The 12392-nt window shown below is 37.1% G+C and overlaps 8 protein-coding genes across 8 annotated transcripts; 3 read left to right on the top strand and 5 right to left on the bottom strand.

The window, feature by feature from the left end:
* Positions 1–1545: 1545 nt before the first annotated feature.
* On the bottom strand, positions 1546–2703 carry C9374_007895 (uncharacterized protein; the record flags this gene model as incomplete). Its single annotated transcript, XM_044697910.1, has 1 exon — positions 1546–2703. The coding sequence occupies one exon, from the start codon at positions 2701–2703 to the stop codon at positions 1546–1548; it is 1158 nt and encodes a 385-aa protein (XP_044546009.1).
* Positions 2704–2876: 173 nt separating this feature from the next.
* On the bottom strand, positions 2877–4409 carry C9374_007894 (uncharacterized protein; the record flags this gene model as incomplete). Its single annotated transcript, XM_044697909.1, has 3 exons — positions 2877–3872; positions 4062–4130; positions 4299–4409. The coding sequence occupies 3 exons, from the start codon at positions 4407–4409 to the stop codon at positions 2877–2879; spliced, it is 1176 nt and encodes a 391-aa protein (XP_044546008.1).
* Positions 4410–4819: 410 nt separating this feature from the next.
* C9374_007893 (uncharacterized protein) lies at positions 4820–6208 on the top strand (the record flags this gene model as incomplete). Its single annotated transcript, XM_044697908.1, has 1 exon — positions 4820–6208. The coding sequence occupies one exon, from the start codon at positions 4820–4822 to the stop codon at positions 6206–6208; it is 1389 nt and encodes a 462-aa protein (XP_044546007.1).
* Positions 6209–6400: 192 nt separating this feature from the next.
* Positions 6401–7381, bottom strand: C9374_007892 (uncharacterized protein; the record flags this gene model as incomplete). Its single annotated transcript, XM_044697907.1, has 1 exon — positions 6401–7381. One exon carries the CDS (start codon positions 7379–7381, stop codon positions 6401–6403), a length of 981 nt encoding a protein of 326 aa, XP_044546006.1.
* A 188-nt stretch (positions 7382–7569) lies between these two features.
* On the bottom strand, positions 7570–8488 carry C9374_007891 (uncharacterized protein; the record flags this gene model as incomplete). The annotated part of the gene is made up of 2 exons (XM_044697906.1): positions 7570–7802; positions 7894–8488. 2 exons carry the CDS (start codon positions 8486–8488, stop codon positions 7570–7572), a joined length of 828 nt encoding a protein of 275 aa, XP_044546005.1.
* A 91-nt stretch (positions 8489–8579) lies between these two features.
* C9374_007890 (uncharacterized protein) lies at positions 8580–9509 on the bottom strand (the record flags this gene model as incomplete). Its single annotated transcript, XM_044697905.1, has 1 exon — positions 8580–9509. One exon carries the CDS (start codon positions 9507–9509, stop codon positions 8580–8582), a length of 930 nt encoding a protein of 309 aa, XP_044546004.1.
* Positions 9510–9785: 276 nt separating this feature from the next.
* On the top strand, positions 9786–10436 carry C9374_007889 (uncharacterized protein; the record flags this gene model as incomplete). The annotated part of the gene is made up of 1 exon (XM_044697903.1): positions 9786–10436. One exon carries the CDS (start codon positions 9786–9788, stop codon positions 10434–10436), a length of 651 nt encoding a protein of 216 aa, XP_044546003.1.
* A 1019-nt stretch (positions 10437–11455) lies between these two features.
* C9374_007888 (uncharacterized protein) lies at positions 11456–12262 on the top strand (the record flags this gene model as incomplete). The annotated part of the gene is made up of 1 exon (XM_044697902.1): positions 11456–12262. One exon carries the CDS (start codon positions 11456–11458, stop codon positions 12260–12262), a length of 807 nt encoding a protein of 268 aa, XP_044546002.1.
* Positions 12263–12392: the final 130 nt, after the last annotated feature.

Here is a 12392-nt window from a genome sequence, read left to right as displayed (position 1 = left end):
ATTCAAATTCAGTCAATGAGAAGAATTGTTTTTGTTAGACGTCTTGAAATATTCTCTAAGGAGAAGTCTAATGGTGTGATTTGAAGTTCAATCGAACTTTGAAATTGAAACGTAGTTGGATGAAAAGTATCCAAACCAATATTCATTCATAGCTCGAGGAGGATTTGGTCATTTCTATTAAATTTAATATCAATTATTAAATTTATGACAATTCGATAGTAAAGGACATCGTTGTGAAATTTATGAAATATGATCTTTCACATTGATGTATTTGAGTACCAACTTTGGAACTGTACATCGGTATAGGTGTTTTTAAAGGTTCATGGTTGATTTTGAATTTTTGGAAAATTTACTAACCTACCTTATGCCGTATGCGGAGATGTAAAGCATTAAAGCATCTTGATACGATCGATGGATGTTGAACACTCAACCATTGATGTCGTATTGAGTGATTTTGGATTGGCCCAAACGTTAGATCATCTCACTCGTGATCACAACACTGCAGGAACTGAATGTTACAAAGAAGACGTTAAAGAACGTCCTATCAAGCCCGTTTTTCGCCCATTGACAAAGCCTGCTGTCCAATGAATTTTTCAAGGTCCCACCGATGTTCATCACAACGTCCGACTATTATGCACAAGTTTGTAAGGGTCCTCCCTTTATGCACCTGAAATTATGTTTTCACCAATTCTTAATTCTTCAAAAGAAACATCCACAAATTCAACTGCTCAAACATTCTCTCATGTGAGTGACATGTTTGCACTTGGTGTTTCCCAGGAATTGGCCTGAAATCCCAATACTGTTAGCTCTCTTCGTTGTCAGACTCCTCAAAAACCACTTACAAGATGAAAGACAAAGACCTTGTGTCCTTAGTTAGCACTCCTGAAAACCTTTGTTCATCATCCAACAGGATTCGGTGTACATTTTACCTCAATACATTTTGTTTCGTGCCTTAATTGCTGGCTTACCAAAGAGACTCATCAATCTTCAAGATTACCATTCGAGAATTATTTATTCCCATCCCCAGAACAAGTATGTCGAGTAAGTTTGAGAAGGGATTCTCTCCATCAACGGCATTAATTTGTATTCTCAAGTAAGTTCGTCAAGTGATTTTGGGAACAGACATTAATGATTGAAAATTGTCACAAAAAGAACAAACGTTGATGAAATCCTGTATCAGCCACAAACAGTCCTATTTAATATTGCAGGTCTGACACACTGTGATTGGAGCAGCCATTGTGACACTTGACCCAATAGTAATTTAAATGACAACTGGCTTCCTGTTTGTTGAGAGAACAACTGAGTTATTGAGTAAACAGCAAGTCCATAACAAATCCGCAATTTTTTAATTGTTCTTTGCTCGAGTCTTTGCACTGCAGGGCATATTGATTTTTTGTTTCTCTTTCAACAACATGAATGCAATTCTATCATTGCCTTCGCAGCATTAAAATAATATTTCAGACAGTGAATGGTTGAACAAGTTGGCTTCTTTGAAACTCTCTTTCGATAGAATAAAATTCTTTATTTACATTCTTTTACTTTCAATTAATGCTTCTTTTTCAGAACTTGTCGATAATCAATTTGTTCCTTATTTACACTCTTGCTTGAATTCTCCAATTCTGCAAAATTGGATGTCTTTTTGAGATTTTCTCTAATTTTCTGATAGAGAATGTCGGCAGAAATCCAATTCGATTGATTGGGAAGCATGCTCTTGTTATTGCCCATCGATCCATTCTTGTCCATCGATGTCTGGTGAGTTTTGCTTTTTGTAGAATTTTCTCCAAGTGCTGTCAAAGAACTGCTGCTTGGAATGGACGACAATGATGAATGTTTTTGTAGAGGAGAGAGTGGTGGTTGTTGTTGGTGTTGTTGATAATTGGATTGGGACTGATAGGAGAATGATTGTTCAGAGCTCTCTGTAACTCTTGAAAGGGCTGAACTGGACATTTGAGCATCTTGCTCTGATTTCAATGAATTTGTCCTCTCAGACTGAGATTCTTTCAAGGTACTATTAGTAGTATTTGGGTCTCCTGCTGCTTGATTAAGGTTATTTGATGATGATGATGATGACGATGCATTAGAAGAAGCAGACAATAATTGTGAACCCGTAATGGTTCCTCTCACTATATCCAATGACGAAGTGACCGAGGAGTTATCTTGTGAATTGGAACGAGGTCTTCCAATATTCTTAGTTTCTTTTTGTTGAGCAGTTTCATAGGATGGAGTGTTGGCAACATTGGTGGCTGTCTTGTATGCTGTCGTTCTCAGAGTGGTTTCAATATCAAAGTCATCTTCTGGTGGTGGGCTATGAATGGTTGAGGAAGTGTTTGGTGTTGTTGTTGTTGTTGTGGCTTGACCGTTCGTCATGTTGAGATCATGCGAGATGGGAGAGGTCGATGAGGATGGTGAAGAATCCCTCGATGATGCATGTTGTTCAACCAGTGAAGATGGTAAATGAGCGTGATGAATGTTACTGATGGATCTTCGGTGTCGAGTGACAGGTCGATGAGGAGAGAGGGCAATGGAATTGATCAAGTGTTGATTCTCAGTGTTGGATATGAGTCGTGCGTCGTCGTCGTTGTCATCATTCGATGATGTTGTTGTCATGGACTTGATGTCCTCCTCTACTGTCGTACTTTTTGTGTTATTTTCATCACTAGTTCTATAAATGTTTGTGGAAGATTTCTTATTGAGGTCATCCATTCGTTGATGTTGTTGCATCTTTTTATCATCATCCAATAATTCAACTTGACATTCGAGTCGATTGTATCGATCTTTCCATTCCAATTCGAGAGATTCAATTTTTTTGTGAAGACTATTTCTCAAATTCTCCAATTCTTGATTTTTGAGTGTTAAATCTCGTTCTCTTCTCTCATTCAATTCACTGATAATAGTTTCAAGTGTTTGAATTTTGAATTGGTCGCAATTTCATATTCCTCAAATAATTCCTTATGTTGTGTAATGTATTGAGAGAGTCGTTGTTCTGTTTCAATATCCTTATTGTGATAAAAAGTGAGTTCTTCCTTTGCCTCTGCCAATTTGGACTCTAAATTTGCTTTTTGTTTCGAGAGTGCTTTGATCTTTTCCTGAACATTGTTCAATTTTTCTTTCCATGCTTGCACCAAATTGGATTGTTTTTCTAAAAGTTCTGCTTTGGCTTGAGCGAGTTCACTGGCATCAATAAATTCAATTTGATCAATTTTAATTTCAGTCGTTCCAGAAGGTTTGATGAGATGGCTACCATTGCGTGGCGTTCGAGGTGAAGATCGTGTTCGAGGTGTGATGGATCCTTGTTGTTGTGGTTGTGGTTGTTGATTGGAACATGTGGTTGCTGTGGTTGTTGTCGTCGTCGATGTATTGAATCGAGGTGAAATGGAATCTGCTGTGGTGGCACTACTCGTACTTATATTCATTAAATTGAGAAGAGGAACTGAATTTGAAATGTTCGTTCCATTCAATTTATCTTGTGAGGTTGATGCTGATCTCAATGAGGTTGCAGCATTTGGTGAATGAAGTGTTTGTTCTGCACCAACTGTTCCACCAGAATCATCTTGAAAATAATCAATGCCTCCTCCTCTAGGATCAAACGAATACTTGCAATTTGATTTGAATTGTTTGATGGATTGTACCATATTATTTGTATCGACAATAATTTCAAATCCGTGATGTAATGTACCTCGATTCCAACAATATCCTACTGTTATGATTAATCCAGTTGTGATATTATTGGTGATAATCTTTTTAAAACAAACTCCTCGACCATGTAAAACTCCATTCAAAAATTCCCCACTAATTTCTTCGAGTAAGGGATCTCGTTTATCTTGAAAGTAATATCCTCGACCTGTCATGTGATCTTGAACGAATGATCCTTCCTATTTTAGAGTGAATGATTACAGGAATGTAGTATTAATCCGAAAATTAATCAAGTATGTGTGTGAGATGACAGTGTGACAAGTTGGGTTCATCATATGACGATAAATGAATCATCAAAATTTGTTCGTATGTGTACCATTAATTGTTGACAATCATTCAGCAACAATGAGCGCTCAGCAATAACATACGTAGAGTCGATTATCAGGCCATTGATATTTTCCGTGACCATGCATTAAATCATCTTTAAATTGTCCTTCCTTTAGAGCAAATTGTAGAGTGATCATGAAATGGAAGTGATGTGAGATGTCATGATTCAAAGAAATTTTGTTGTGGACAATGCAACAAACAAATCCATACGAGTTGAGTTTGGGTCCATCATACAAAGTTGTTTAAACACATACAAAGTTAAAACACCATAAACTTACATAAACTCGATTGTCGGGCCATTGATGGACACCCATACCATGTCTCTTATTGTTATTCCACTCTCCATTGTACTCCTCTCCGTTTTTGTATTTCTTTTGTTTGTAACCCATTGAGTGATGCTGTTATATTGATGTGAAAGTCAATTGTTGTGTATCAATGTCACCAAGTGTTATGGTGGTTGTGACGCTGGTGTCGGGACGAATGGGAATGTTGTTGTTGTTTTTTAAATTTTTTTCAAAGTGTGTATTTGTCATCGAATGTCATTTTCATAGCTCTTTGAAGAGGATTTTGAAAATCAAAGACCTTATCAGGTGAGCCATGCTTGGTGGTGTCAAAACCTCAGAATTCAATACCTATGTTCCAATCTTTCGTTGTATGTTTCATGTGTAATTAATTGTCATCCTTTGCGTGAAATCAAAATCAAGCCAAAATCAGTGCGCCAACAACGCCATTGTAAAAGGCCGAGTCAACCGAAAAAAAATACGCAAGCGAGGCAATTTTTTTCATCGTCATCATCATCATGTTGCGTCAAGTTGCTAGCCGGACACTCAACAAGAAGTACACTCGCGCCTTGTTGAATCAAATCTTTATCAATTCATCAAGAAGCGTTTCCACTGCCAATCTTCCAGACACTGATCCAGTTATTTATCACGATGACTTGATTACAACAGAAAATATTATGCGAAAGCTGGAAGAACTCTTGGCCGATGAAGATACTAAAAACTACAAATCAAAACACGAAATGACACACGAGCAATTCGAGGCTCAACTGAAAGAACAAATGGCTAGACCTGTTTTTTACGATGAGGAATACATCAACTTTATCAGCAAGACCTTGGACTTTTCCAGAGAGGAAGTACAAGAAGTGCTCCAAGGACAAGAGCCTAAATTCTATAAAAAATCTGAAGATGGTGATTTGGAGGTCGATTGGATTGAATTTGCTAGATTGTTCCAACGTACTGAAACTGAAAAAACCTTGCTTCCACAATTTGAAAGAGAATTCAAGGAGATGAAGCAATTCAAGTTGGAATTGGCAGAAGAAGCCGAAAGACAACAAGTTACCATTGATTGGGCAGATTGGGAAAAGAGACTCGGACCTGGTACGACCCAAAAGATCAGACGCGATTTGGAAAAGGTAATGGAAAAGACTCGTCCACGCATTGAAATCAAGGCCATTCAAGACAAGCTTGAGGAATTGATGAGACCAGTTTTTGGGCAATTGAAAGATGACATGGTTGAAGCTCTTCCATCCATCAGGCAAGTAACAGATGATTTGGTCCGTGAAACTCCACTCTTGAAGAAGGATGAAAACGGATTGTATCAACAATTTATGGCTCCATGGTTCATTGACAAGTACTACCCAGAAGAACGTGACCAATTGATTCAAGAAATTGAGGAGGACGACTATGATGTTGAATACATCAATGAACTCAAGGCAACCAGATTGAATCCTGATGAAATCTTGCTCCGTAACAAGGATTGGATTATCAAGGAAACATCAAAGATTGAAGAAGAAGAATACAGATCCATGTCTTCCAAGTCTGCCACCATGTCAGCCAAGAAGAGAGAAGAACAAAACTTGTATCACGGTGTCGTTGATGGTGCTCGTCGTGTCAAGGAATTGGAATCTGAAGTTGCTTCATTGAGAGCTTCCTCTGAGAGTCAAGCTGAAGAGGCCAAGAAGGAAGGAGGTGAAAAGAAGGAGAAGAAGGAAGAGAAGCTTGCCATGTCTGAGGACGAATGGTGGGCATTCTTAGCTACATTTGGTGTTGATAAGAATGCTAAGCAAAAGCGTGACTTCTCTCACTTCAAGACCGAACAACAATTGAAGGCTTGGGAAGAAGGTGGTGAGAAGACAAGACTTGATGCTGAGCAAGCATTCTTCAAGACTGAAAGACTTGGTAAATAAGCATCTCGAGATGGATTGCTTTGCATTTTTCCTCCTGTATATAACAGCTCTTTTCAAATTTGTTGGTTCAATTTTAAACAAACCTTTAGGGTTGCATTAAAACGAAAATTCTTGAATTTGTGGCTTTGACCTCAAAATTGTTCAATGAATTGCAGTGTGAAAAAAAGGCAAGGTTGGATAAGTTCATTTCCTTTATCGTTGTTTTGTTGTTTCTTCAATTTGATTTGATTCAGTCAAGTCTGCATCATCTTGAATGTCAGTGTCATCGCTTGGTTTAAAATTACTGCCCCACAATTCAAGCATCTTGGTATGTGTTTGAATGGCATCCTTGTGAGCCTTGTATTCGAGCTTGGTTTGGGAAGGCAAGTTCAACAAGGTCATGACATCATGCTTCAATGTTTCTTGAATTTTCTCGTCGTCTCCATTCTTGTTCCAGATTGAAATAATGTCATGATTGTCTCGAATAGAAATTACCACTCCGTTAATGTCATCGTCATTTGTAAATTGTTGACCAATGAAAGATAAGAGTAAATCTTCCCAAATTCGAGCAGAATAGCCACTTTTACATCGAAGCATGAGTCTGCCTCCGTTTTTGTTTTTTTCATCTTCCCACATGGGTTTAATTCCTTGTTTAAATAGATGATAATCCATCGATACTTTAAGCTCATACGGTCTTTTCATGTGAGTGTAGAGTGCCCAGAATTCTTCCACAGTTGAAAAATCGCCTACAGTTTTCATACAATCTTCATAATCAATACCCTTCTCCTTTCTAAAGTAGGAAAATGTAAATGTATGACCTAGTGGATGTTTATCCAATGGTTGATTTGTTGAAGAAGCAGATGATGATGATGAGGAGGAGGATGGTACAGACAAATTATTGTGATGATGATGCTGCATACTTGTTCCCCTTGATTCAAGGTTTGGCACGGATACAACAGCAGCAGTTTTATATCCTGTTGCTGCTACAACATTATAATTGATACTATTGGATCCGACGGCGGAAGAGCCTGAAGTACTGCCACTGGTTGTGGATGATGATGCGGAGGAAAATAATGAGGAGGATGTCGATGAACCAGTGGGTGTAGTGGATGTAGCACTATTGGATTGAGTTTTTCTTCCAGTTCTTGGCTTATTTTGCACGGATTTCCAATCGTTGTTGTTATTGTTGCTCATTTTCAAAATTGTGTATTTTTGGTGATGATGATAATTATTATTTGGATGTTGTCGAATAATTTTTTTTTTAATTTTTTTTTGTTTTCTTTTCTGACACTTGTAAAGATCTTGTTGAGTTTTTAAAAGATGCACAATTTTTGACTCGTGATGATCGTATTTGAATTGTGTTCTTCTATAGAAGGGTATTACTAGGGTAGCAACAATGGTTCATTGAGGAAATTGAGTTGATTAAAAATATGATCGAATTGTTGCTGAATCTTTTCAAAAGAATCAGTCATGCATGGATGTTGTGAATTTGTCTTTGATGCCAAAAGACATCGTTCCATTCGATACTTGACCAATGAACAAACATGTGGTAAAAGTGTTAAATTGATGCAGTATATAAAAGATGCACAATTTTTGTAAATTACTCGCTCAAGAGCTAATTGTGAGGATGACACAACACAGAGCGTATCCGTTCAGTACCATCATTGATTAAAACAATCATACCATGAATGACTCGAATTACTTACACATGAAAATGTAGGAATTGTGACGAGTCATGTGAGGTTGAGCGACCACAAATAAATGAATATATCTTCGAATGCACTTATCAATGGCTCTCACAAGTGATGATTCAGTCTTAAATGTACCTCTGTACGCGTTCCAAATCTTTTTCTTCAATTCCACAAATACTGTTGATCGTTGTTGAGCATAAGACGGATCATCGAAAGGAAAAATTTCCTGATAGTCTGATGAGTCTCGTAATAGGTGTGAAATTTCCTCTGGTGATGGATATTGAGAAAGTGCAGAACAAATTAAGGTTGCATTGGCTTGCAACTCGTTTCTATCGAAACATGACATTAGTTTGTGAACTAGATAATCCACTCGTTTCTGATAATACAATCTTATGGAATACTGCAAGTCCACACAATTAGTTCTCTGGTAATGCATGTGATACATTGGGATTTGTCCTAGTTGGCAATTAGTGCAATCACCACTCTTCGAGTGAGCGTATGAAAGAGCAAAATCCAAATTAAATCTGCCTCCCATAATATTGGAAAAAGGAATATCGACTGTATATGCCTCATGTGTGCGAATGCAAAATGTTTCAAACATGTCAATCATTTTCGGCAAATCTCTTGGATATATTAATTGTTTGTGGTCTTCATCAATAACTATGGTGCAGTAGATACCGCTTTGATACTTGATCACACAATCATTCATTTAATTTCACAAAGGGATGAATCTGAAAGAATCTATTGTAATAGCTTCTCCTGTCACCATACGAAAAATCAATATACGGAAGATAGTATGTTGTTTCATCACTTGGTATCTTTTCATCGTCACATGCATCGCTCCATCCGAATTTCAGAAGAGAATATGCAGCAAGAGGCATATTCGATTTAAATATCATGTCCACCAGTAATGACTCATAGATTTTGAAATAGTCCATCATGTGAAATCGAGGTGGTATACGCTGCTGCTGTTGTTGTTTCATGAAATTATTCTGCATAATTTTATGAATGGATAATCCTTCATATCTTGTAGTAGTGTCCAATAATCGATTACTTTTGATCATCAAGTAAAAAAACCGAAGAAGAACAAAATTCTTGGCATAGTGAGTACTTGTTATATTATCATTTTCATAGAAATTTGTTTCATAAAACGCATGATCGATCATCATTCCAAATACTAGACTCATGACTTCATTTCTACAACTAATTCGAATCATTTCTTTGGTGTACTCTTCATGTTGATCGAGCGGTATTAACGACTGACCATCCGATGAAAAAATAAATACATCTCGTGATTCGTCCACTAATTGATTTAATTGTTCTTCCCGTTGAGAAGTCCACCATTGCGAGTTCAATATTTGATTTTTCATTTCATACAATGTGGGAAACAAGTATTTAAATTGCAAATCCCATAATGATTCACAAGTGAGAATTTCTTTGCGCAAGGCTCGATTCGATGCATGATGAGAACAGAAAATTTGAATAATTTCTTGAGGTGAGAAAAAATCAGGAAGGAAATACGTTAGAAATAAATCTTTCATTCCGTGTTGTAACAGGAATGAGAAGATTCCCGGGTTCTTTTTGTTTTTTGAATTATTAATAAGAAATTCAGAATCGTCATCACACTGCATTTTTTTGTGTCTAACAGCTGCTCTACGTCTTTACAAAATTAAAATGGCACCGTGTTGTAATTGCGAAAAGGTCATTAATCAAGCTCTTGTTGAGAAAAGGTGGATACATGTGACGAATTGAGTTGAGACACTTTTTTGAGTTCGAATAGTTAACATAACGTCGTCGCGAATTACAATCGATCCGCTATTCGAATTCAACAAAGTTTTTTCGATTTAAAAAACAGCTTGTAAACACCAAAACAAAATCCATTCAAAAAAAACAACGTTGAAACACTCATGTCTGTGACAAATTCAATCCACCAACTATCAGAAGCCAAGCAACAGATTTACTACCAAATTACTGCACTGGTTCAGTTGAGAATTGATCAAAACAATCATCAACAAGGTGAACCTACTACCCATATGGACTCTAAAAAAGTCACCAAAGATTTTCAATTCCGAGAACAAGTCAAAGCGTTTGCGTACAGATTGGCTACCAAGGCAGTTCTGGCTGCGTTGTGTATCTTTTTAGCTTTTACATGTTCATGGGCGATCACTTTGACATTTTCTCTCCATCCGGTGGTGTGTTTTGTGATCTCTTTTTTGTTGAGCATGAGTGTGAGTGTGTTCATGTCTCATCTGGAGAAACTTCATGAAAACGAGGAACAGACTTTGCTTTCTACGGTATTTAATTGGTGTGTTGGGAGTGCTGAACATTTGGATGTAATAGTTGAGAATTTTCCTGAAGTAAAATGTCCACTCACTTTACAACCCATTCGAAAACCAGGTTTGTTATTTGGACACCATTACGAATATAAGACGATAAAACAACAAGTCGAATTGAATGGAACATGTCCTCTTACAAGAAAAGAATGCACCGTAAATGACATTCAAACCGATTCAGATTTCGAAGAATTGTTGAACAAGTTTTACAAGAGTGATCTCTAAATCACACCATCACTTTCTTCATGACGTTCATTCGTGGCTGTTGAAGATGGCAGTTCCTCTTCCTTTTTGTAATTTCCAGACCAACAAAGACCAAACAAAAGCATGGCAAATTTAAGTTGGTGTACTTTCGACCAATCAAACATTTTACAATGATTTTAACTCTTCTATCTTCACAAACTTGGGCGATACAACACGCAGTTCCATCTAATCCTGAATGCATTTCAGAATATGGAGTACCGTAAATTGAATTTTCTGAATTTCTCGGATTGGAAAATTTTGGAGAATGTTGTGGAGTGTTTGCAATTGATCATCACTACAAAGAGATATGAGTATGTCATGGACTTGGTGTTAAAAGTAGGATACACTCTAACATGCTTCTCTCATCTACACTCTATTCTTGGTGTGTAGTTTTACCAAGAATGAGAAGAGTTTATGCTCCATTGACAAGGCGGAATATCAATGCCACGTACGGTCACTCGAAATGGTAGAGATGAATATTCATAGTGGTGGTGATACGTTACCGATCCAGTACTTTCATCACTTGTTAAGGTCAGTTGTCACTCTTTTTAAAAGTGCCATGACAGCTCTAGATGTGACAATATTTTGTCTCTTTCCCAAATACATCCATTTGTAGCTCCAAGGGTGTTGTTATACGCACAACATATAGTACAATAAGAGCCAATAACAATGGAGGGTTCGAGAGACTCTCTTGCGTCAGGACCAATCATTTGCATCTATAGAAGGTTAGAAATCGGAGAAGAGGGTAAATGATCCTTAATCAATACATTTGTTGTTGTACTATCAACCAGTGTTGAGAAAGAGATAATGTGACACACACACACCACTCGGGAGTGAGGTGAATTTTCATAACAGATCCAACACTCTTAAAAAAACATTCTCCATCCCTGTAGTAGTAGTAGTGAATCACTCTCTGTTCATTGATTTTACCGATCGATCAAAGACATTTCAAATAATAATTATCATCGGCATTCATTTTCTCAAGAGTCAAAAATTTCAAAATGAAAGCAGTGTCGTATAATCATTTCAAAAAATCATACCTTTCCTCCACTTCATCATCGTCATCACCGACTTGCTCTCCTAAAACTTCATCGCCAAAACCTACTTATTTGACACCTCCTAAAAGTGGCAAGTCGAAATGTTCCTCATCTTCCTTATCGACAAGTTCGATCGCGTCATGTTCTTCTACCTCTTCGTCGTCGTCCAATTCATCGATGCTCATGATGACACCTCCTATTTCATTAACTATATCGATTAGTCCAAGTCCTCAACAAGAATGCTGTGATTTGAAAAAGAAAGAAAAGAAAATTGAACAGCTGACAGCTCTCCGAGAGATGAGAAGTAAATCGACCAATGAATTGACCTCTCAACTCGATCTAGTCAAGAACATGGTTCGAATTAAGGAAAAGAAAGGAGGAAAAGTGAGCCTCAGTTTTAATTTTGACGATGACAATAATGCAAGTCCCAAAATGTACAAAAAACAAGACAAGACGTTTAATTTAACAAAAAAGTATTCTTATCCTGAAGAAGAGGAAGAAGAAGTCATTGAGGCTAATAACGTCGATCATGACAAGTGTGAAGACATTTCAGAAGTGTTGGAATCGATATGCATTGGAGAAGAAATCTTTGATGCCCATCGTTCAGGTGTCAAAAGTCATAAAAAAGATGAAAGTGAAAGCGAGAGTGAAGGGGATGAAGAAGAAGACGAAGATGATATTGAAGATAATTATTCAGACACTTCTCCTTCACGAAAGCATGCCTTGACTCCTACACGAACCACGAAAAGAAAATATGCATATTTCTGTTAATGTTAAAAATCATTTATTGTTGATGTAAAATAAATTGATATAAATGTAACTCTCTATTTCATCACGATTATTCTTGTCGTAGGATGATCATTGTCCAACAAAATCTTGTCGATAAGGTTGAAAATCCAAA

This window comes from Naegleria lovaniensis, assembly GCF_003324165.1.
Source record: "Naegleria lovaniensis strain ATCC 30569 chromosome Unknown tig031, whole genome shotgun sequence".
NCBI classification, from domain to species: Eukaryota; Heterolobosea; class Eutetramitea; order Acrasida; family Naegleriidae; genus Naegleria; species Naegleria lovaniensis.
This window is presented reverse-complemented; position numbering and strand designations above follow the sequence as displayed.